The 21,455-nt window shown below is 43.4% G+C and overlaps 1 protein-coding gene across 1 annotated transcript; it reads right to left on the reverse strand.

The window, feature by feature from the left end:
• Positions 1-328: 328 nt before the first annotated feature.
• Positions 329-19,332, reverse strand: LOC142151147 (transmembrane protein 272-like). The gene is made up of 5 exons (XM_075206506.1): positions 19,293-19,332; positions 16,281-16,400; positions 16,056-16,106; positions 3,071-3,268; positions 329-1,586 (listed from the first exon to the last, which is right to left on the reverse strand). Exons 2-5 carry the CDS (start codon positions 16,360-16,362, stop codon positions 1,372-1,374), a joined length of 546 nt encoding a protein of 181 aa, XP_075062607.1. The 5' UTR covers positions 16,363-16,400; positions 19,293-19,332; the 3' UTR covers positions 329-1,371.
• Positions 19,333-21,455: the final 2,123 nt, after the last annotated feature.

Below are 21,455 nucleotides of genomic sequence, written 5' to 3' on the forward strand. Positions count from 1 at the left end.
TTTAGATTCCATTATTAGAATTGCTTCTGCATTATGAGTTAAATCGGGTGCCTCTCCTTACAACACCCCCTCTTCCTGTCATTTTTTTACTCTGAAAATAGGAGTAATAATGCCTTAGGGTTGTACCTGGATGTGGCACACGTAGCGCCCAGGAGTCGAGGCAAAGTTGCCAACTGTAGGGATGTTCTTCCTAAATCAGGGCAGTTGGGAGGCATGGCTATAGATCAGTGTTGGCTAACCTGGGACACTCCAGGTGTTGTGAAACTACAAGTCCCAGCATGCTCTGCCACTATATAGCAGCATATTGCTGAAAGGGTATGCTGGGACTTGTAGTTTCACAACACCTGGAGTGTCACTGGTTAGCCAACACTGCTATAGATTGTAAAGAGTGCAAGCAGGGTCCTCTTACCACTCTGTCTGTTTGTATTACCCAGTGTTGTGTTATTACAGCATTTGTTCCCAATTATTCAGTGCTGCAGAGTACGTAAATAAATGTTAATAATTATATTTTACAATTGTAATGCAACCTTGCACAGTTGTATTTTCATAAATGGCTGGCAGCAAACTGAGGATTTGGCAACCACACTTCCAGGGTTGACGATTGTCACGAATTCTTGCGCAAATGCCTATCCTAACCAGCAAGGTCTAGCCTCACCGTGCCACTAGCGGTCTGAGAGGGGCCGGAGATAATGGTCTATCTTCTACGTTGATCCCCACTATGGTTTTCTGAGTACGGGGCCAGCACAAGGGCTGTGCAGACCCATTTTTGCTTTCAATTGATCTAAAACCAAACAGGGCTACACTGCGTCTGTACCAGCACTTATCCCACCCCCCCCCCCCAAATAAAATGAATAAATGGTGATTTAATGTTAGGCCCCTGCCTGAATCCAGGCTTCTAGGTTAATCTTTCCAGATGGGGGATCTGTCATTGGTTATTAAATCAATGCAGATAAAATAGGGGTCACCAAAGAAAAGGAAAGATGATTCCACTATCAGCTTAGGAAGGAGTTCTTTACAGTAAGAGCACTTAAACTGTGGATTTTTTTCCTTAATAACGAGGTGATTGGTTCACGGAGTTAATCTTGATTTTTTTTCTATGTTATTTATTGCGTCAGTAAGATTTTTCCCCCCTGGGAGGTTAAACTTACAACTGCGTCACATGGAGTTGTTTGCCATCCTCTGGATAATCAAGAAGTTTTTCCGAAATGAATGATTTTTTGCTTTTTTCTCCATCCATGTAAATATGAATGCTGTTTTATACCATTGTGAATGTATTTCAAATGTAGAACAGTGCAGATTCTGCTCAGCAAGAAATAGGGCTTCAATTCTCAGAATGTCTACAGGAGTCCAGGATAAGCCAGGCTCAGGCTTTTAGTTAGGACCAAAGCGGGAACGCCAGAACATTGACCTTTTCAGAATACAGAGACAGAGCAGCAGACACAAGTAGGTAAATACCAGGACTGCTAGGCACAGGTGACACAGGGTTATGATCCAGAAGGCATAAAGGTAGAGGACCCGGTTACATCTCTTTGGGCCTGAAGGAGAATCCCAGGGTTCATGGTTCAGAGAGTATATCCAGACATTACCTGCAGAGGAGAGAAATAGGACTCTGCTCAGCTCATTTTACTGCACTCCCCTCTCTGCCTGTAATTCTCTGTCCTGTATATAACTCTGCTCTCTTTCCCTGGAACTGCCTTCACTCTCAGCCCTGTGGCTGCCTACTCTCTATGCCTTGTGACTATCCGTCCCGTGACTGCCTACTCTCTATGCCTTGTGACCATCCGTCCCGTGGCTGCCTACTCTCTATGCCAAGGGACCATCCGTCCCGTGGCTGCCTACTCTCTATGCCAAGGGACCATCCGTCCCGTGGCTGCCTACTCTCTATGCCAAGGGACCATCCGTCCCGTGGCTGCCTACTCTCTATGCCAAGGGACCATCCGTCCCGTGGCTGCCTACTCTCTATGCCAAGGGACCATCCGTCCCGTGGCTGCCTACTCTCTATGCCAAGGGACCATCCGTCCCGTGGCTGCCTACTCTCTATGCCAAGGGACCATCCGTCCCGTGGCTGCCTACTCTCTATGCCAAGGGACCATCCGTCCCGTGGCTGCCTACTCTATGCCTTGGGACCATCCGTCCCGTGGCTGCCTACTCTCTGTGCCTTGTGACTATCCATCCCGTGGCTGCCTACTCTCTGTGCCTTGTGACTATCCGTCCCGTGGCTGCCTACGCTCTGTGCCCTGTGACCATCCGTCCCGTGGCTGCCTACTCTCTATGCCCTGTGACCATCTGTCCCGTGGCTGCCTACTCTCTATGCCTTGTGACCATCTGTCCCGTGGCTGCCTACGCTCTGTGCCTTGTGACCATCTGTTCCGTGGCTGCCTACTCTCTATGTCTTGGGACCATCTGTCCTGTGGCTGCCTACGCTCTGTGCCTTGTGACCATCTGTCCCGTGGCTGCCTACTCTCTATGTCTTGGGACCATCTGTCCTGTGGCTGCCTACTCTCTATGCCTTGGGACCATCTGTCCTGTGGCTGCCTACTCTCTGTGCCTTGTGACCATCCGTCCTGTGGCTGCCTACTCTCTGTGCCTTGTGACCATCCGTCCTGTGGCTGCCTACGCTCTGTGCCTTTTGACCATCCATCCTGTGGCTGCCTACGCTCTGTGCCTTGTGACCATCCGTCCTGTAGCTGCCTACGCTCTGTGCCTTGTGACTATCTGTCCTGTAATTAACTCTGCTTTCTTCCTCTGGAACTGTCTTCACTCTCAGCCCTCTGATTCTCTGCCATGGCACAGCCTACACTTTGCTCTGTAACTGCCTGTTCGCTGCCCAGTGACTAACTGTGTTGCTCTCTGTGTGTGACTGCACTGTCTTCTGCTTCTGACAGGTACCTGCCTGAACTCTGGAACTGCCTGCGCTCTCTGTCCTGTCATTCTCTGCTCACTGTCTGCACTTCCTGCCTACCTCCTCCAGTCTCTAACCTAGTGCTCTCCTGTTTTCTATAGGTCAGAAAAACCCCCATCCCTCCTACCCCGGGACTCCCCATATTATCGGCCTCCTGCTGATATTCACCTGCTATGAAGAAGGCAAAAAGGAACATGAGCATCACTGACTGTGCGCAGACATTCACAAGACTGACAGATGGGGGCTCCATGCCATCCCCACATGGGAGACAGGTTAGGGAGAGTTGTAGCAGACATGCCACCCCCGAAATAATAAGATAGTATGGAATCAGATACTGTCCGGGACAATCATTTATGTAGATCGCTCCTGTGAATGACAAAAGACACAATCAGGGTGTAGGAAATCTCATTAGTTGCAGAAGGACAACTGAGTCACAGCAAAGTCTGGATAGGAAAGTGCGTACAGAGATGGGATAGATAGGCGCTGGGGTACAGAGGAGGAGTGGAAAGGAATGCGGTACATTGATGAAATGGATATAAATACGGGTACAGTGATGGAGTGAATAGGAAATGGGCTACAGTTAGGGAGGTACAGTGATGGAATGTATGGGAATTGGGGTATATCGTCAGGAATATGTACAGAGATCGGGATAGAAACTGACAGATTGAAGCAGTCTAATACATCTCGGCTTGTTGTTAACTGATGTCGAGACCCGATACTTAGCATCAGTGATCAGCACTGTGAAGGTTGGTCTGATTGATGAATTGGGATTGGTTCCTGGTGGCTTTATAAGGCTGTCAGCAGCACATTCTCACTGCCTTTTATAGTGTTAATTTGCTTAAGCACTGTACTGTGCGTCTGTTTTGTTGTCTGTTGGATTTTTGACCCTGCTTGTTTATTGACCCATTCTTGTCTACTGCCTGCCCTGACCATGGTCTGTGACTCTTACTATTCTGTTTGCTGCATGCTACTGGTTTGGATTGTACATGACTAGTCTGCCTTTTCTATTCAGTTACCATTTGTCATCTGGTATTGTCTCTGTATTGATTCAGGGTACTAGACTTCAGTATATCTTTTGTTCATAAATATAAACCTATAGGTATTGCACTAAGACCTGGGGGAACTGAATACCAGGGAGCATATATAATGCTATGAGAAATAGGGGCTGCTATAGGGGGAAGACCGGACATTCAGTTATATAACTGGTGGCTTACAGTACATTTTGTCGAAGTCAGTAAATTGGATAAAGTCATTTCAATTAAAGTCTAGCAAACTTGGTTGTCTTTGTCTGAAAAGATGCGTACGGTACGCTACGGCGTACAAGGGCACGCTACGGCGTGAAAGGGCGTGCGCATCCACTACACGTGGCAGCAACAGTAATCGGTCTTTTACCATACATTCGCACAGACACGCATACTTATAAAATAGTACACATTAATGGTAGTTGCAACACAGTCAGTTATGTCGAAATAGTAGTATTTATATGTTATATCAGAGTTACATGCATATTAGTGAAATACACGGAATGGATTGAAGGAATAACATCATGAGTGGTATCATAATGAACCTCGTTACATATCCTACTGTTTGGTTCACTCTGCGAGGGAATCGCAGAGTGCATACACAAGTTATGAATGATAGGGAATTATGATCTACTTAAGACTAAGGAATCTTGGCGGGAAGAGCAGAGCATACCCCCTGCAGAGATGACCCCCTCCTTTGGATTCCTTTGTATGAACTGGCCAATGATGACGACCCCTTGGACCTTCCTGAGACCTGGACCAATAGATGCAAGCTATTCCATCTTCATTGTATTACTGTATGTGATTGTGTATATAAGCAGCAGCTTGTGATCCAGAGTGCAGACTTCTTGTCCCCAGACTCCAGGATTGAATGACTGCACTGGATCCAGAGCGCCTGCGATAAGTAACGGCTGTATTTACTATTACTTCGCTTGAGCATATTATTCTACTTATTTGCGAATAAATCTTTGTGCTTTGGAAACACAAATCGAGGTTCGACAATCGTTATTGGTTAGCGACAAAACGCACATAACTATTTGGGGGCTCGTGAGCTTTGGAGGTTTCGTTGCCGATGATATGCAAGACCAACGGATTTCGGTTCCTCAACAAAGGGTGGAGACGCGTCATAAACGGGTAAGAACGCATGGTGTTAAAAACCTGAATTTTACTCAGTGTTGCGAAACCGAATGTCCGTTTTGCATTATCTAGGGCACGCTAACTAGAACCTAGGGACAAAAGAGAAAACGGTTTCTTTTTACTGTCATTGTGCGTTTTAACTGCATTGCATAGCATATGTGTACTTCCTGCTGTGCGTACGCGAACTTCTGGTAAACTTGCCACGTGGTTAAAAAATCGTTTTGATAGTTATTGTACATGCATAGTATAATCACTTGTGAAAGCCTCTGAGACATTATTACTATTGTTGGGAACTTTTGATTTTCTGCGCAGAAAAGGTGAATAGTGTGTGATGTTGTAACGTAGATACACTGTTTTATTGTGGATTGTGCTCAGTTGCTGTCTGACGAGGCGGATTGCCCAACTGAAGGACGGTATGCAGGGCAGGTATACCGAATGCGAAAACGTGTTTTTCGCAAAGCGCTACCAATAGATCGCAAGGTTTGCTAATAATTAGTATTGGAAGGCAGTGCGATCCGATCGCACCGTTAGTGCGAATTGGTGAAGCAGCTAGGAGGAATTATACTGGAAAGGCAGGTTGATTGTATCGACTTTGCGCTCCCAGCGATAATAAACTCAGCAGATTTTTGTGGTTAAGCCAGGGTATCGAGGAGCTGATAGCCCTTGGGGCCCACAGTGATATTTCTGTATTAGGGATCCTCGCCTGGTGCGAGAAAAGCGAGTGAACGCGGCTAAAGGAAATACGTTCACCGAGCATTATAGATCTCTAGCGGTGAGTATAGCAACAGAGTTGAAATTATTAGGTGGAAGGAACAGAGCACTGCGGTGTGTCTGTGTTCCGGGTAGAAGGTATATTGTTCAACATGGGTGCTAAGCATACGCTAGAGATGGTCAGTGTACTGCCTAAGGAAGGCCCTATTGGTTCAGCTAGGTTTCTCATGTGTAAGAAATATGGTGCATATGCAACTGTGTATTGTGACATGTGGGTCGGGATGACCAAAGCTTGTGATAGGCCTTTCCCAACAACAGGGAGTTTTATTGCAGAGGTACTAAATACTGTAAAAGATAAAGTATGGTTGATCAAGTCAACGAAAAAGAGAAATAGACATAATGATTGTTTAAAATTGTGGCAAATGGAAGGTAACACGTGGCAGAGTAGCGAATGCAAACCGGAAGTAGGCGTGGCGAAAAGCGCACGCGAGGCAGATGTAACCATTGAGAAGCGTGGCGAACTCAGCGCAAGCGCGCCCCTGCCACCTTATGTGGCGGGAGGGGTAAGTACAGCCGTTGTTAAAACTAAAATAGAAAAATTACTAAGTTGTACCCTGTTTTAAGCCAGTTTCAATCAAGTGTATCTGAAAATGAAGATGAACCCACTGTGATTTCAGCCATTGCCCATGCTGTTAATGTACTAGAGGCTCAGCGCAAGTATGAGAAAATGGCTGAGATAGGTGAGAGTAGCGTGATCACTAGGAGTGAAAGTGTTCTAAATCTAGGGCCTGTAAATCCTGTAGTGTCCCCTGAAGTTAGTGTACCAGAGGGTGTGTTCCCGGTCCGCACAATATCGGTTCCCAATGGGAAACCGGATAAGGATGGTGTAGTTCCTTTAAGAAATGTTACAATGCATTGTCCCTGGACTAGATCAGAATTACGTTCCATTATGACTGAATTCCCAGACCCTAGAAAGGAGTTAACTAAATGTCAGAAATTTGTTAAAGACTTAGGGAATGCTCACGAACCAACCAGTAAGGATTGGCGGGTAGTGTTGAGGGCGTGTCTTCCTCCCAATACTAACATACAAAAATTTATTGAAGATTGTTTGTTGGAGGAAGATGACACCTTGACTGATGAGATTAACCAACGGAATATAGAACAAATTGTCAAACATTTAGCCATCTGTTTTCCAGTAGTAGTAAATTGGAGTAAGATTTTCACCATTAAACAAAAGGATAGTGAAACTGCCTCAGATTACTTTTCTAGAGCTATAACAGCGATCGCACGATTTACTGGGATATCCAACATAAGTGAGGATCCACATCACAGAGAGGTAGCTGTAGGAGTACTGATGGACGGCCTTAGCGAAAATTTAAAGACGAGAGTACAAACCACATTACCTAATTGGAGAGGCGTCACGGTAGACTCTCTTAGGGAGTCTGCTGTGGAGCATGACAAGAACCTTTTTAGAAAAAGGAAAGAGAAAAGTGATAGGTTAATGACGGTAAGTATACAGGCTCTAGAAGGGGTGCATACACAACCACCAGCATACAACCCATATAACAGGAAACCTAAAGTGATCAGGTGTTTCAACTGTAACGAGGAAGGACATTACAGGAGAGATTGTAATAAAGAAAGACTCAATACACATAGGGGTGGGTCACATAGATATCCTCCAAGGAAGGATTCACATAGACTAGAAGACTCACATCTACCCGCGCATATTACTGCAGCAAATGCTGCGCGGGAAATCAATAGTCAGCGCTAGGGGTCAGGTCATACCTGTAGTCTACAGCCAGTGAGGTTAACTGAGAGTTAGAGTGAAGAACCAACAATGATAGTTGACATAGCTGGTAGGAAACAAACTTTTCTTGTAGATACAGGGGCGGCCCGATCTGTGATAACCTCTCCTTTCAATCTACAGGTGACCAGTAAAACCATTCCAGCTATGGGGGTGACGAGAAAAGTGTTACATTATCCTCTAACTAAACCCGCTGAAGTTACTATCGGCCCTCTGCATACTAAGCATTCGTTCCTCTTAGCTGCAGCGGCTCCTACTAACTTGCTAGGGAGAGACTGGTTATGTAAAATGGGATGTGTCATATACTGTACTTCAGATGGTGTGTTCCTAGATATACCCGAGAAGGTTGCACATGAGGTACAGGACATATTGGACACCCCTCAAAGGTTAATGTTACACTCTCCTGTTAAAGAACAAAGTCCATCTCAAGTAAAGGGGATGTTGCTGGAAATACCAGGTTCCCTATGGACCAGAGATGGACAGGACACTGGACTGATGGCAAATGTAGCCCCTGTCATGGTCAATCTAAAAAGTGGTAGGATCGCTCCAAAAATCCCACAGTATCCATTAAAACCGGAGGTGGAACTAGGCGTATATCCTGTTATTGAGAGGCTAATACAACAAGGGATTTTAATCCGTACAGCCAGTACAGCAAATAGTCCCATTTTCCCGGAGAAGAAGAATGGGGGGGATGGGCTATAGATTAGTCCAGGACTTAAGGGGAATTAACAAAGTTGTTGAGAGCCAATTCCCCGTAGTGCCGAATCCAGCTGTCATCCTCATGCAGATTCCACCGTCTGCCAGCCATTTTACTGTCATTGATCTATGTTCTGCTTTCTTTTCAGTCCCTCTTCACCCTGACTGCCAATACCTTTTTGCATTCTCCTACAGGGGAGTGCAATACACATGGACCAGACTACCCCAGGGGTTCATTGACAGCCCCAGTATTTTCTCCCAAGCCTTACATGACTGTTTGCAATCCTTTCAACCCCACAATGGGTCTGTTCTAATTCAATATGTGGACGATTTGTTGTTGTGCTCTGATTCTTTTATGTCATGTTTACATGATACTAAATTGTTGTTGCTTCATCTTTCACAAACAGGGCACAAGGTGGCAAAGGATAAATTACAGCCATGTCAGACTAAGGTCAAATACTTAGGACACTGCCTCACTAAGGGGCTAAGACACCTGACAACCGACAGAATTGAGGCCATACAACACATGACCCTGCCACAGAGCCAGAAGCAGATTCGTACTTTCTTGGGGATGTGTGGATACTGTAGGTCCTGGATCCCAGGTTTTTCTATTCTGGCATTACCATTGCAGGAGCTAGTCTCTTCCTCAAAACCAGAACGTGTTGTACACACAGAAGAGTCAGAGCAAGCGTTCTTTAATCTTAAAGATAGTCTGACAAGAGCACCTGCATTGGGAATACCTGATTATGAAAAGCCTTTTGAGCTATTTTGTACAGAAGCTGATGGTTGTGCAGCAGGTGTCCTCGCACAGAAACATGGTGACGCTAGCAGACCGGTAGCATACTACAGTGCACAATTAGACAATGTGGGAAGATCACTCCCAACATGTCTCAGAAGTGTAGCAGCAACGGCCCTTCTAGTAAGTAAGAGCGAGGATGTAGTATTAGCACATAATTCAACCATCTATACACCCCATGCTGTATCAGCTCTGTTAAATTCAGCCCAAACCAGACATGTTTCTTCAGCTAGATTCACAAAATGGGAACTAGCCCTGATGGCACCCTCAAACATCACCATCAAACGATGTAGCACCCTAAATCCAGCTACATACCTTCCGTATGTGTCTCTAGAGACACAAAGGGTGGGAGGTGAGGAGACCCTGGTTGATGATGAGTTAGGCAAGAATACTGACACGCATGACTGTATGGAACACCTGAATCAGACCTTTACTGCAAGGCCCGACATACGTGACACCCCCTTAGAAAATGTAGATTTTACGTTTTATACAGACGGAAGTTGCCATAGACAGACAGAGACAGGAGAGCTATGTACTGGTTACGCTGTTGTAGACGATCAGGATGTGGTAGAAGCTGAACCCCTTGGCCCACCTCTCTCAGCCCAGGTGGTGGAACTAGTAGCACTAAGGAGAGCATGTGAATTGGCAGAGGGTAAATCAGCCAATATATATACTGACTCTAGGTAGGCCTTCGGGGTAGTGCACGATTTTGGGGCCCTTTGGCGTCTTAGAAACTTTACGACAGCAGCAGGTACACCAGTAGCACATTCACAACACATAAAAGGACTTCTGACAGCGATACAGTTACCCAGAACAGTAGCCGTCATAAAGTGCAAAGCCCATACCTTTGAAGAAGACCCAGTGTCACTGGGCAACAACAGGGCAGACGAAGCTGCTAAATGGGCAGCAGGGCAACCTAGGACTGTATTGACCGAGACTATGATGGTTTTTCAGACACTAGACATGCAGAAACTAATTGAAATGCAAGATTTGTGTTCCCTGAAGGAAAAGGCGGTCTGGAAGGCGAAGGGATGTGGTCAAGAGTCCTCAGGACTCTGGAGGGATGGACAAGGTAAGCCTGTAGCTCCCCGAACATACTATCCAAGCCTGGCTGAAGCAGCACACGGCCTGACTCACCTGGGTAAAGAAGGTATGCGCAAACTGGTGAGAGCATACTGGTGTGCTCCCGGATTTTCCTCTCAAGCTGGTAAGAAAGCAATGTCATGTCTTACTTGTTTGAGGAAAAATGTTGGGAAAACTATTCCAACTGAGCCATCCCACATCCCTCCTACAGACGGACCTTTTCAGGTAATACAAATTGACTATATCCAATTACCACCGTGCAGGAATCTAAAATATGTGTTAGTGTGTATTGATGTGTTTTCAGGTTGGGTAGAAGCATATCCGGCAGCCACTAATACTGCTGTGTTCACTGCAAAGAAAATTGTACAAGACTTTGTGTGTAGGTTCGGTATCCCTAGAATCATTGAAAGTGATAGGGGTACCCATTTTACTGGTGATGTCTTCCAAAATATGTGTAAACTCATGGGAATCAGTAGCAGACTTCACACCCCTTACCGACCACAAGCCAGTGGTAAGGTGGAGAGAGTAAACGGTACTATCAAGAACAAACTAGGTAAGATAATGGCTGAAACTGGGTTGGCATGGCCTGAGGCTTTGCCGTTGGTCCTCCACAGCATTCGAACCACTCCTAGACCTCCTCTTAATCTGTCCCCCTTTGAGATACTGTTCGGACGACAACCTCATTTGATCGTGAGTCCACAAGACGACTTAAAGTGTAATAATGAAGTGACTGTACAATATCTTATAAGAATGAGTAGACAGCTGAAACAACAACAACAAAAACTAAAAATGCTGTCACCTGGTATGCCAGAGACGAACTGTCATGATGTTGAACCTGGAGACTATGTTATGATCCGCAATTTCTTACGTTCAGGTTGTTTAACAGACCGTTGGGAAGGCCCGTACCAAGTGCTGCTGACCAGTACTACATCACTGAAGGTTGCAGAGAGAGACACTTGGGTCCATTCCACCCACTGCAGGAGAGTCCATAATCCGGAGAAAGTGCAAGACAAGACTCAGACCGACGACATAGAGCTGTCACTTGTGAGCCTGTTCCGGGAGACCTAAAGCCTGCAGTTGAGACACCTGAACCAGAGACGTTGCCTCAGAACTATCTTTCCAGCGATGGAGTGGCGGTTTTTGTTTTTCTTTTGTTCCAGGATTTTCCTTGTTTTTACTTTTTCTAGGACATTCTATTTTTGTGAAGGAGGATGGAGGACGGAGGAGAGTTCTGGGAGTGATACGGATGAAATAGAGGCCGAAGAAAAGTTAATAGGATATCCTGAGCAGCCCATTATCAAACTTGGTCCAGGGGTTATGAAAAGGTCTGCTAGCTCAGGAACTCGGTGGCAGTGTGAGGGGCTATTGTCTGATGAGTATTGTATCTGCAAGTTCTGCAACTCCCTAGTTGACGAGAGATGCATCCAACGATGCCAGTCCCCCAGTACTCTGAATATAGGCGGGCATCCTTTGGAGGATTATCACTCCCTGGTGGGTAAGGTGCTAAACCAAACTGAGTGTTGGGTGTGCTCTCACGTGCCTCAAGGGCAGCATAACATAGGACTAGTGCCATTCCCGCTAAACATATCCGAAGTACTCGAATTAAGGGGTAGGAGGCCCATAGAAGGGAGGTACAATAACACTAGGTCCCCTAGTCTGACGCTTCGACAATACTCCATAGGCAGATCGTTGCTGTGCCTAAACATATCTCATGCAAAGCGCCTGGAGAATTGGGAGGCTGACCTATCAGATCAGACAATGGCTCGCCACACTCATTTTAGAGGGAGACTCACAAGGTCACTACTAGGCAGGAATGCTGATGGAAGTCACAAGTTAGGGCGTATAACCAAACATAAGAAGGTATCTATTGGAAAAGTCTCTACAGATAAATGTGAAAATGTCATTAATGCCGACACGTGTCTAGAGCAGATGGAGACACTAGGCATGGGTAGTTTTATCAAAACTCTGTGTGATATAATTCATGGGCATACTGTTCCTTATGTTCTCCCTGATGATGTGTATTTTGTTTGTGGGAGGAAAGCTTATTCCTGGGTGACTCCGAGTTCCAAGGGCTTGTGTTTCTTAGCTAAACTGGTTCCTGAAATCATGACTATTACTCATGAAGAAATGGTAGATATTCACAAGACTACATCACCACCATACATACACACACAGTATGAACACCGTGGCAAGAGAAATATGATTCCTGGTGAGGAACCCATAGCTACAAAATTGATTAGTGAAACTGCTGGTTTCCAAATTATGGTTGCTCTAGATCTCACCAGGACCGCTCGGGGAACATTAAACTTTAAATATATCCAAGACCTAGCTAAATTAATAGATAATATCACCGAGATGTATGATGACACTTTCAGGTATACTGGAAGGGAGCTACAAGCGTACAAGAAGGAGTTGGTGCAACGTAGACTGGTACTAAATTATCTAACCTCTATTACTGGTGGGTACTGTGTGACACTGGCCACCCAGTTCGGTGTCAAATGTTGCACGTACATTACTAATAATACGGAAGACCCTAAAGAGGTTATAGACCGGAAGATGGATGAAATTTTGCAGCTGAAATGGGAATTTCGAAAGAGCCATAATTCTTCGTTATATGAGGTCGGGGAAAAGGTGGCGGGTTGGTTCTCATGGTTGAACCCAGCAAAATGGTTCTCCGGTCTGGGGGAGTGCGTACAGGAAATGGTTGCCAGTGTAGGTAAGCTCCTTCTCCTTATACTGGGTGTCATCTTAGCAATTGGTTTAGTTGTCAAATGTGTTCCTACTGTGTTGAAGTGTGGAAAACGGTCTCATGGGAGTAACACTAAGAAAGAGACGGAAAGGGTGGTACCAGATACCGAGATCATGGTCTGTGAAGAAGTATTGTATAATCCTGAACTTGAAACGGTGATTGGGTGATAGTTTATTACACTATCAAAGGGTGGAACTGTCGAAGTCAGCAAATTGGATAAAGTCATTTCAATTAAAGTCTAGCAAACTTGGTTGTCTTTGTCTGAAAAGATGCATACGGTACGCATCGACGTACAAGGGCACGCTACGGCGTGAAAGGGCGTACGCATCCACTACACGTGGCAGCAACAGTAATTGATCTTTTACCATACATTCGCACAAACACGCATACTTATAAAATAGTACACATTATTGGTAGTTGCAACACATAGTCAGTTATGTCGAAATATAGTAGTATTTATATGTTATATCAGAGTTACATGCATATTAGTGAAATACACAGAACGGGTTAAAGGAATAACATCATGAGTGGTATCATAATGAACATTGTTACATATCCTACTGTTTGGTTCACTCTGCGAGGGAATCGCAGAGTGCATACGCAAGTTATGAATGATAGAGAATTATGAACTACTTAAGACTAAGGAATTCTGGCGGGAAGAGCAGAGCATACCCCCTGCAGAGAGGACCCCCTCCTTTGGATTCCTTAGGATGAACCAGCCAATGATTGACGACCCCTTGGACATTCCTGAGACCCGGACCAATAGATGCAAGCCATACCATCTTCATTGTATTACTGTATTTGATTGTGTATATAAGCAGCAGCTTGTGATCCAGAGTGCAGACATCTTGTCCCCAGACTTCAGGATTGAATGACTGCACTGGATCCAGAGCGCCTGCGATAAGTAACGGCTGTATTTACTATTACTTCGCTTGAGCATATTTTTTCCACTTATTGCGAATAAATCTTTGTGCGTTGGAAACACAAATCGAGGTTCGACAATCGTTATTGGTTAGCGACGGTACGCACATAACACAAAGTAATTGTGATATAATATCCACTAATTCTGACCGGTGTGCTATTCATGCTGCAACTGATCTTCAATTATTATTATTATTATTATTATTATTATTATTAATTTTTATTTATAGGGCGCCACAAGGTGTCCGTGGCGCCGTACAGGGACAAAACGAATTACAATACAAGGTGAGACAGCACAGTACAGTAAACAGTAAGCACAGTAACTCAGTAAGCTCAATGCACAGCTAGAGAGGGCGGGGAAAGGGGGAGGGAGGATCGGCAAACAACGGAGCCCAAGAAGGAGGGCGCGGAAGACAGGGAGACCCCCAGAGGGGACGGGGGGGGGGGGGGGGGGAAGGGTCCTCGAGGAGGAGGGCAAAGTAGCTGGAGAGCAGAGTTCAATCCCACTCCGGCTCTAATACCAATGTCGTGATTGAGAAAAGCTTTTATCCTGTAGGACACTTTGAGGCGCATGAAAGTTGGACGAAAGAACATAATTTCTGTGAGTTTCATACCCCGCTATACCATAGTACGTTAATTAGGGAAGCCACAGCCCACAGATCATAACATCCTGTTAAGCTTTGACAGTAGCCATCTCGACATTTATTACAAAAAATGGTCTATTTCACAATATGTATTTATAATCAACAATGATCCTACAGAATTTTGCTATCAAATTAATTACAAGTTTCAGAGATTTCGTAATAGAGTTTTATCAGAACTGTTACTTTTACAGCTCAGAGACCAAACCCTTCAAACAAACCTGTACATGAGCCATTTGTTCTCACAGATAACTTATCTTTAGCCTCAAACACATATTCACTAGTTCCTGCCCTCTTATCATCTGATCAGTCTCTGGGTCTTCTTACTAAAGAAATGATCTGCAGAAAGAGCTGTAATCTCAGGTCTCTGCGATTCAAGCAAATAAATGATGTAAACATTTGTATTTTCTTAGAAGCAGTGGCTCATGACTGTGCTTGCAACATTGTCAATTCAGGGCAATGTCTTTCATCATCGGCTGTCCTGTCAACGATTTTTCTTTGGGCAATACCTCACTTGTGATACAAATTTTTACATTTCTATTTCAAAATGCCTGCGTAATAAACTCTTTGCTGCAGACAGACTGACCTGGGCCCTTACACTTTTCAAATAAAAGTCATTGCGTTGGGCAAGGTAGGGGCATGGTCACAGAACAAGTGCATGGTATTGTATTGGAATTTGTAAATCGCATCAATGTGATTTGGATATACACCCTTCAGACACTACAATCTGAAAGGGATTCAAATTTTATCTTAAAATGTTTTTTTAGATGAACGTTAGCCATTAATATATACCTAACATAGCGAGGCGAGGCAGCAGCAATTGCCAATTTTAATCACACATTTTGCACTTTTGCTTTTAAATTTTTCATTACTGGTGGCTTATTGGCCATTTAGGGATCATTTTAATATATATTCAATAAAGTATTTATTTTTAAATATTACTCCAAGAGTGCCCCTATTTACAATCCATGCTTTCTTTATTTTCTTTTTGTTATTCTCTATGAGTTATGCATGGTAGGGGAGCACCACCCAAGTAATTGTTTCAAATTTACAATTCAATTATATATTATATATAATATACTGGGTGAGTGATTGCCTGGTGCAGTGGATACTTTCTTTACGAATATTGTACAAGTAAGATCTGAATGACTAGTTACCAAGGGTTCTTGGCTAGTGCAGTTGAACTATGACAGTGATGGCTAACCTGTGACACTCCAGGTGTTGTAAAACTACAAGTCCCAGCATGCTCTACCAGCTATCAGCTAGTTCTCTACTGGCAAAGCATGCTGGGGCTTGTAGTTTCACAACACCTGGAGTGTCACAGGTTAGTCATCACTGAACTATGACCATATACAGATAGCCCTCAACACTGGACATTATTTGCCACTGGTTTCAATCCACAGGTGAACATTCCTGATCAGATGTTAATTAGAAACAGTGATCTTGTGCCTACCCACGTTGCGTTTTAATTCCAAAGCGGACTAATATGCCACCAAGATTGCATCAGTCACTATAAATCAGGTCCACACTCAGAAGAAGTAAAAGAGAATGGGAATGGGGATGGATAGGTGAGAACATAGATGTGAGACTCACCAATAGCAATACTGGCGATATTCATGCAAACAAGAAACGACTTCACTGCAACTGAGGAGAGAGAGAGAGGAACACAGAGGTTTGAAGGGGGTCACTGTAATTTACAAGCCTAGGGTGGTATGACTGGGGGATGAGGTTGGGCTGGACTAAAATAAGGACCTGATAGAGCTGCAGATAAACCCAATGTTCCTGCTACCCAGCACTGGATAAACTTATTAGACTTACTTAACAAGGTCTTTGGTAAGAATGGCTCCTGGACTGCCCTGAGCAATGGGGTGTAGGGACTGTCACTTTCACCATCGTCCATGTTACCTCCGAGATCACCCACAATACAGAGCCCGGCACCTGCTGGGGGTAATATACAATTTGTGTGAGGACTGTGCACAGTGATTATAGAATAGGTCTCAAAGATTAGCAGCTTCTCTCTGATTGAGGGATAATAGATACACTAAGGCCCATTTATGAACCACAAACGTTACTGCAAATGCTTTGGTCCGCACCTAGTTTTACGCGGGATGCGCATGGATTACTGGGCCAAGGTGGCGGCCTCTGTGGAGGTGAGAAAGGTTACACTGGCTGATGGTAGGCGTTGTATGAATTGAGGGTGTTCCTTGCCAAGAGCGGGTAGGACACATAAGTACACATACTTGATACTGAAGAATGTATATTGTGGGATGGAATAATTGAAATGAGATAAGGGTGTGTAGAAGGTGTATTTAATGGGGGGTTTTCTGGCATTGCAGGAGGGGGCAGAGCATTTTCTTCTTCTTCCAGCCAAAAAACTTCTGTGCCAACTTTGAGGTCCGGAGATTGGGTCTCGCACACCTACTTACATTGAGACGTCCTGACGTCCCCTCACTATCGTGAATAAATGAGGACAAATCAGGCAGCAATTTAGGAGAAAAAAACCTGAAAAGATAAAAGTAGTAAAGACGACTGTCTAAAAGTGGAAACAGGTTGGAAATTGAGGTGTTAGATATATAATTAATTTTTTTTAGTTTTTGTCTGTTCCACTGTGCGTATGGGAGTCAGCTAGCCATGTCACGCATGCACAGGCCCGGCGGTCCAGTAGGTTAACCCCTACCACTCCGGGCTGAGTAGCGCTCAGCTGCCTTGGGGAGATTTTAATTATAAATTGACAGGGCTTTTACTGCTGTGATAAAATCACTGTTATCGGTGCATGTCCTTAAATAGCCCCCTAATTGAGTGATGTGATCATTTATAGTTTTAGGCACCCTCTCGGTGACCACCTTAGTTTTCTCGATGGTTGCACTGGCCCTGATTGTGAGAGGTCTAAATCACCAGATTTAGATTGACAGGAGAGCTCTGGGAGAAGATTAAAGGGATTGTGTGGAAGAGAAGTCAAATAATAGGAACTGTACTGAACAATAAACTCTGCAAGCAACCTTTAGAGCATTGTAACTAGGGAAAGTAGGAAACATGAACTTTTTTTTTTTTAGACAATCATCCATTAGACAAATAAAAACCTATAGGATTAGAGTCACCTCAACATACAAATACTGGGGAGGTACAGCCCCATTCATAATGTAATAAACTAGCTCTGTGTGTGACTTCTAAATCCATAGCATGTACACGGGTCCCACCATTGTTAGTTGTGTGTGTGCAATTTGCATAGCAGACAGCATAAAATAAGTGCGTCACACCTGCCAGAGTTCCTTTACAAGCAGACTCACGTATGACATAGAGGTTCGAGCAAAGTGGAACTTTCAAGACAGTGAAGTCTACTCACCTCCAGTCGGTCACAATGTAGTCAGTCTTTCTCTGTGCAACTTAAACAGAAAGTCAGAAGCCACTTAATCAGCAGCATCACACTTCCCCCTATGTATGTGTGACAGGCCAGGAAAGCAGAGAAGGAGGGTGGGGAGAGATGTAGAGATAACTGGAGAGCGTATAGAGATAAAGACTAAGATGGCTTCAGATATAGGCATTCAAATGCGCCAAAAACTAAAAAATAAATAAATGTAGTTTGATTTGGGGATCACTTAGTTAAAATAAAATACAGTTCATCCAGCATTTCCTCTGAAGGCGTCAATAGTCCACTACTGAGATCTGCTTTCCTACCGCTGGTAGCCTGGTTCAAACGGACAGTGGTTTTGACTGATGCCCCTCTTACATCAACTTCCCATGTATGCAAAGCCTTTTGCAACGTGCCAATGCAATTTAAACGAGAATGCATCTTGATTTATGTATTTAATGCAAAATATTATATATTTTTTAAAGCCATATTTTATACTGTTAAAGGTTGTTCATTTACTTTATGGTGCAAATATTTTTTTGATGCTTACTGATGTGACCACAGTCAGTTGTGTGTATCTACATACAGCAAGTAACGTTTAAGCCAAGTTTGATGCTTACTAAGGTGACCGCAGTCAGTTGTGTGTATCTACATACAGCAAATAACGGCGAAGCCGTTTTACACCCAGGTTAAAATCAAAATATATCTTGAGATCCATTTGGATTTGAATACGGTCAGAACTATGCACAAGTTTCACTCTTTTTTTTTTCAAAATGTGACTTGCATATACACAACATGAAAAATAACTAGGGGCTCAAATGCATATATAAAAATAAAATATATTTAAATTTATGAACAAACAAACAAGTACTTCTTACAAAATACAATACAGAAAAAAGAACAACAAAAAAAACCCAACATAAAAGCTTGTAATTTTTAAGATATTGCCTTGATGTGCTCAAATAAAATAGTCCAAAAAACGTGATGAATTGGTGTGGAGTTTTGTATGATGAATCACACATGCCCCCTTGTGAATAAACTTAGAGAGAACATTTTCTTGCGGGTTAGCCTTTATAATGTTCTTTATAAATTTATCACTTTTTCTATCGATTTACTCCTCAAAAGTAGTGCATTAGAAGAAAAAAAAAAAATGAAGTCTTTCTAGCATGATATGGTTTTAAAATATAAAGGGGTTTTCATTATCAGATACACTCACATTAAAAAAAATACATCACAACACTAAAAATGATTCATAATTGTGCAAGTACTTCCTACCAGATGGTTGTATCAATTCACACTGTGTATCAGCAGATCTTCAATTCACAGGATTCTGTAAACACTGACACCAAAAACTCTGAAGATGTTTAAATAGGATTGTCCAAGCACCTCACCTTTTTTTTTTTTTTTTTTTTTTTTAAATCCCAAACTGCCCTATATGCTTTAAACACCATTAAAATGCAGTTAAAATCAGATGCACTCACCTTCCAGGTTTAGTGGCTTAAGGGCTCTAGTAAGGGCTGGCTTGTGTGCCACACCCAAATGAGCCTTAAATAGGCATAATGGGCAGCTGCTAGGACAACATACAGCAATATTTTGAGACAAAACTAGAGAAGAAATACGTCCGCGCTCAGTTAATCCGATATTATATATGGTACTAGCAGCATGGCAATATAAACATTCTATATGTATAAAAAATAAAAAGACAATTGTGATCATTGCTTGTCCTTAACAATACATGTCTAGCAAAATGAAAATAGGAGGTATTGGTTCATATTTTAATCAACACATTTAAGCCTTCATCCCAGCATCAAGGGCACCTCATTATATGCAGGTCCTACACTGACCTATACGCTTCAACGCCATTAAAATACAGTTAAAATCAGATGCGCTCACCTCCAAAGTATAGGAGATTACTTCTAGCAAGGGCTGCTTTGTGGGCCACACCCAAATGTGCCTTAAATAAGCTTGATGGACAGCTGCTATGACAACATAAGACAAAATTTTGAGACAAAACCAGAGAAGAAATAAGACTGAGCTTTGTTAATCCCATATTATACTGTATATGGTACCAGCTGCTTGGCAATATAAACACTCTGGGCCTGATTCATTAAGGAAAGAAAGGCAAAGAAATGAGTAGGCTTTCTCCTGGACAAAACCATGTTACAATGCAGGGGGTGCAAATTAGTTTATTATTTTGCACATAATTTAAATACTGACTGTTTTTTCATGTAGCACACAAATACTTGATAGCTTTATTTGTACACTGAAATTTAAAGCTGAGCTAGGACATGCCCTACCCCAACTATAAATCTGCTGTCACATTTTAAATGTACATCCTCCCTCCAATGCAACATGGTTTTGCCAAGGTGAAAAGTTACTCCTTTTTTTGCTTTACTTTCCTTAATAAATCAGGCCCCCTATATGTATACAAAACAGAAAGACAGTTGTTGTCAGCGCTAATCCTTAACACTATGTATCTGTGTATATCTAGCAAAATGAAAGCATCAGGTATTGGTTTATAGTTTGATCAAAATGTTTAAGCCTGCATCTCAGCGTCAAGGGCACCTCATTGTATGCAGGTGTTGCATGCAATTTGCGTCCGAGCATGACTATGACCTTGACCTCACCTACCAAATGAATCACAAATTAAAGGATTACAAAAAAAAACATTGAAATTTCCAGATATAAACCATTAAGGTAAAACACATTGCACAGTGGTACCGTTCATTCCACTGAAGATCTTAAAATTAATGGGTTACCTCCTTATCCAATACAGATAGTTGTATCCCCTCCCACATATTTAGAACAAATAGATCTGATAGGGGGGGGGGGGCAGAGAAAACCATTTCAAACAGTGCATTTAGGACAAGCAAGTCCGACAAGCTGTCAGTCATCTCTGCCTGCTGTGTTATAGGAACACCTCTCTCCTAACATGGAAACCTGCTGCAGAGAAGTGAAAAATCATGGTGGACATAATTAGTTAGGTATAAACATTCCAGGTATTTCAGGTGTAGCTCCCCCTTCATAGGACCAATTTTTAGAAGACACAAGCCCCATGGTTTGATAATTTATAGTGCCACCCCAGATGGTTTTGGTGATGTTTCGGTGACCAGCGCTTTCCTGGGCATCAGGTGTTATCATGACTACAATTTTGACTACTTGATTTTTTTAGAGTTGACTGTATCATTCTTCTTGAGCACTGATCTCCAGGACCTTAGTCAATTGCCCTATCCAAGTTCTAGTTATTCAAGATAGCCTTGACCTTGCCTGTAGTCAAGTGGAAACTAAATACCTTCACCATGGGTGTGGGTGTGTTGAACTATAAAGAGCCTAGCCTTCATTCCTAGAGGGAGACAGGGAGACTCAGGGTCTTAGTCAGTGTTTTGTGGAGTGGAATGGAGACCAAAAGTACTAGAGGGCAATATGGGTGCAGGGGCCATGTCCGATCCTGTCAGGTTGACTTGCCATATGAAAGAGCAGAGACAGGATGCCCAAGTAGAGTGACAGTACCAGTAAATTGTGTTCTCCACCTGGTGACAAAGAGAGGTTGAAAGGCCGAGGGACAATACCGAAGGTGAGTGAGTGTCTGCTCTGATGCAAGCCTGTGAACCATCGTCTATATCATTTATTACCAGTGACTAAGT

The sequence above is a fragment of the Mixophyes fleayi genome, chromosome 4, assembly GCF_038048845.1.
Source record: "Mixophyes fleayi isolate aMixFle1 chromosome 4, aMixFle1.hap1, whole genome shotgun sequence".
Taxonomy (NCBI): domain Eukaryota; kingdom Metazoa; phylum Chordata; class Amphibia; order Anura; family Limnodynastidae; genus Mixophyes; species Mixophyes fleayi.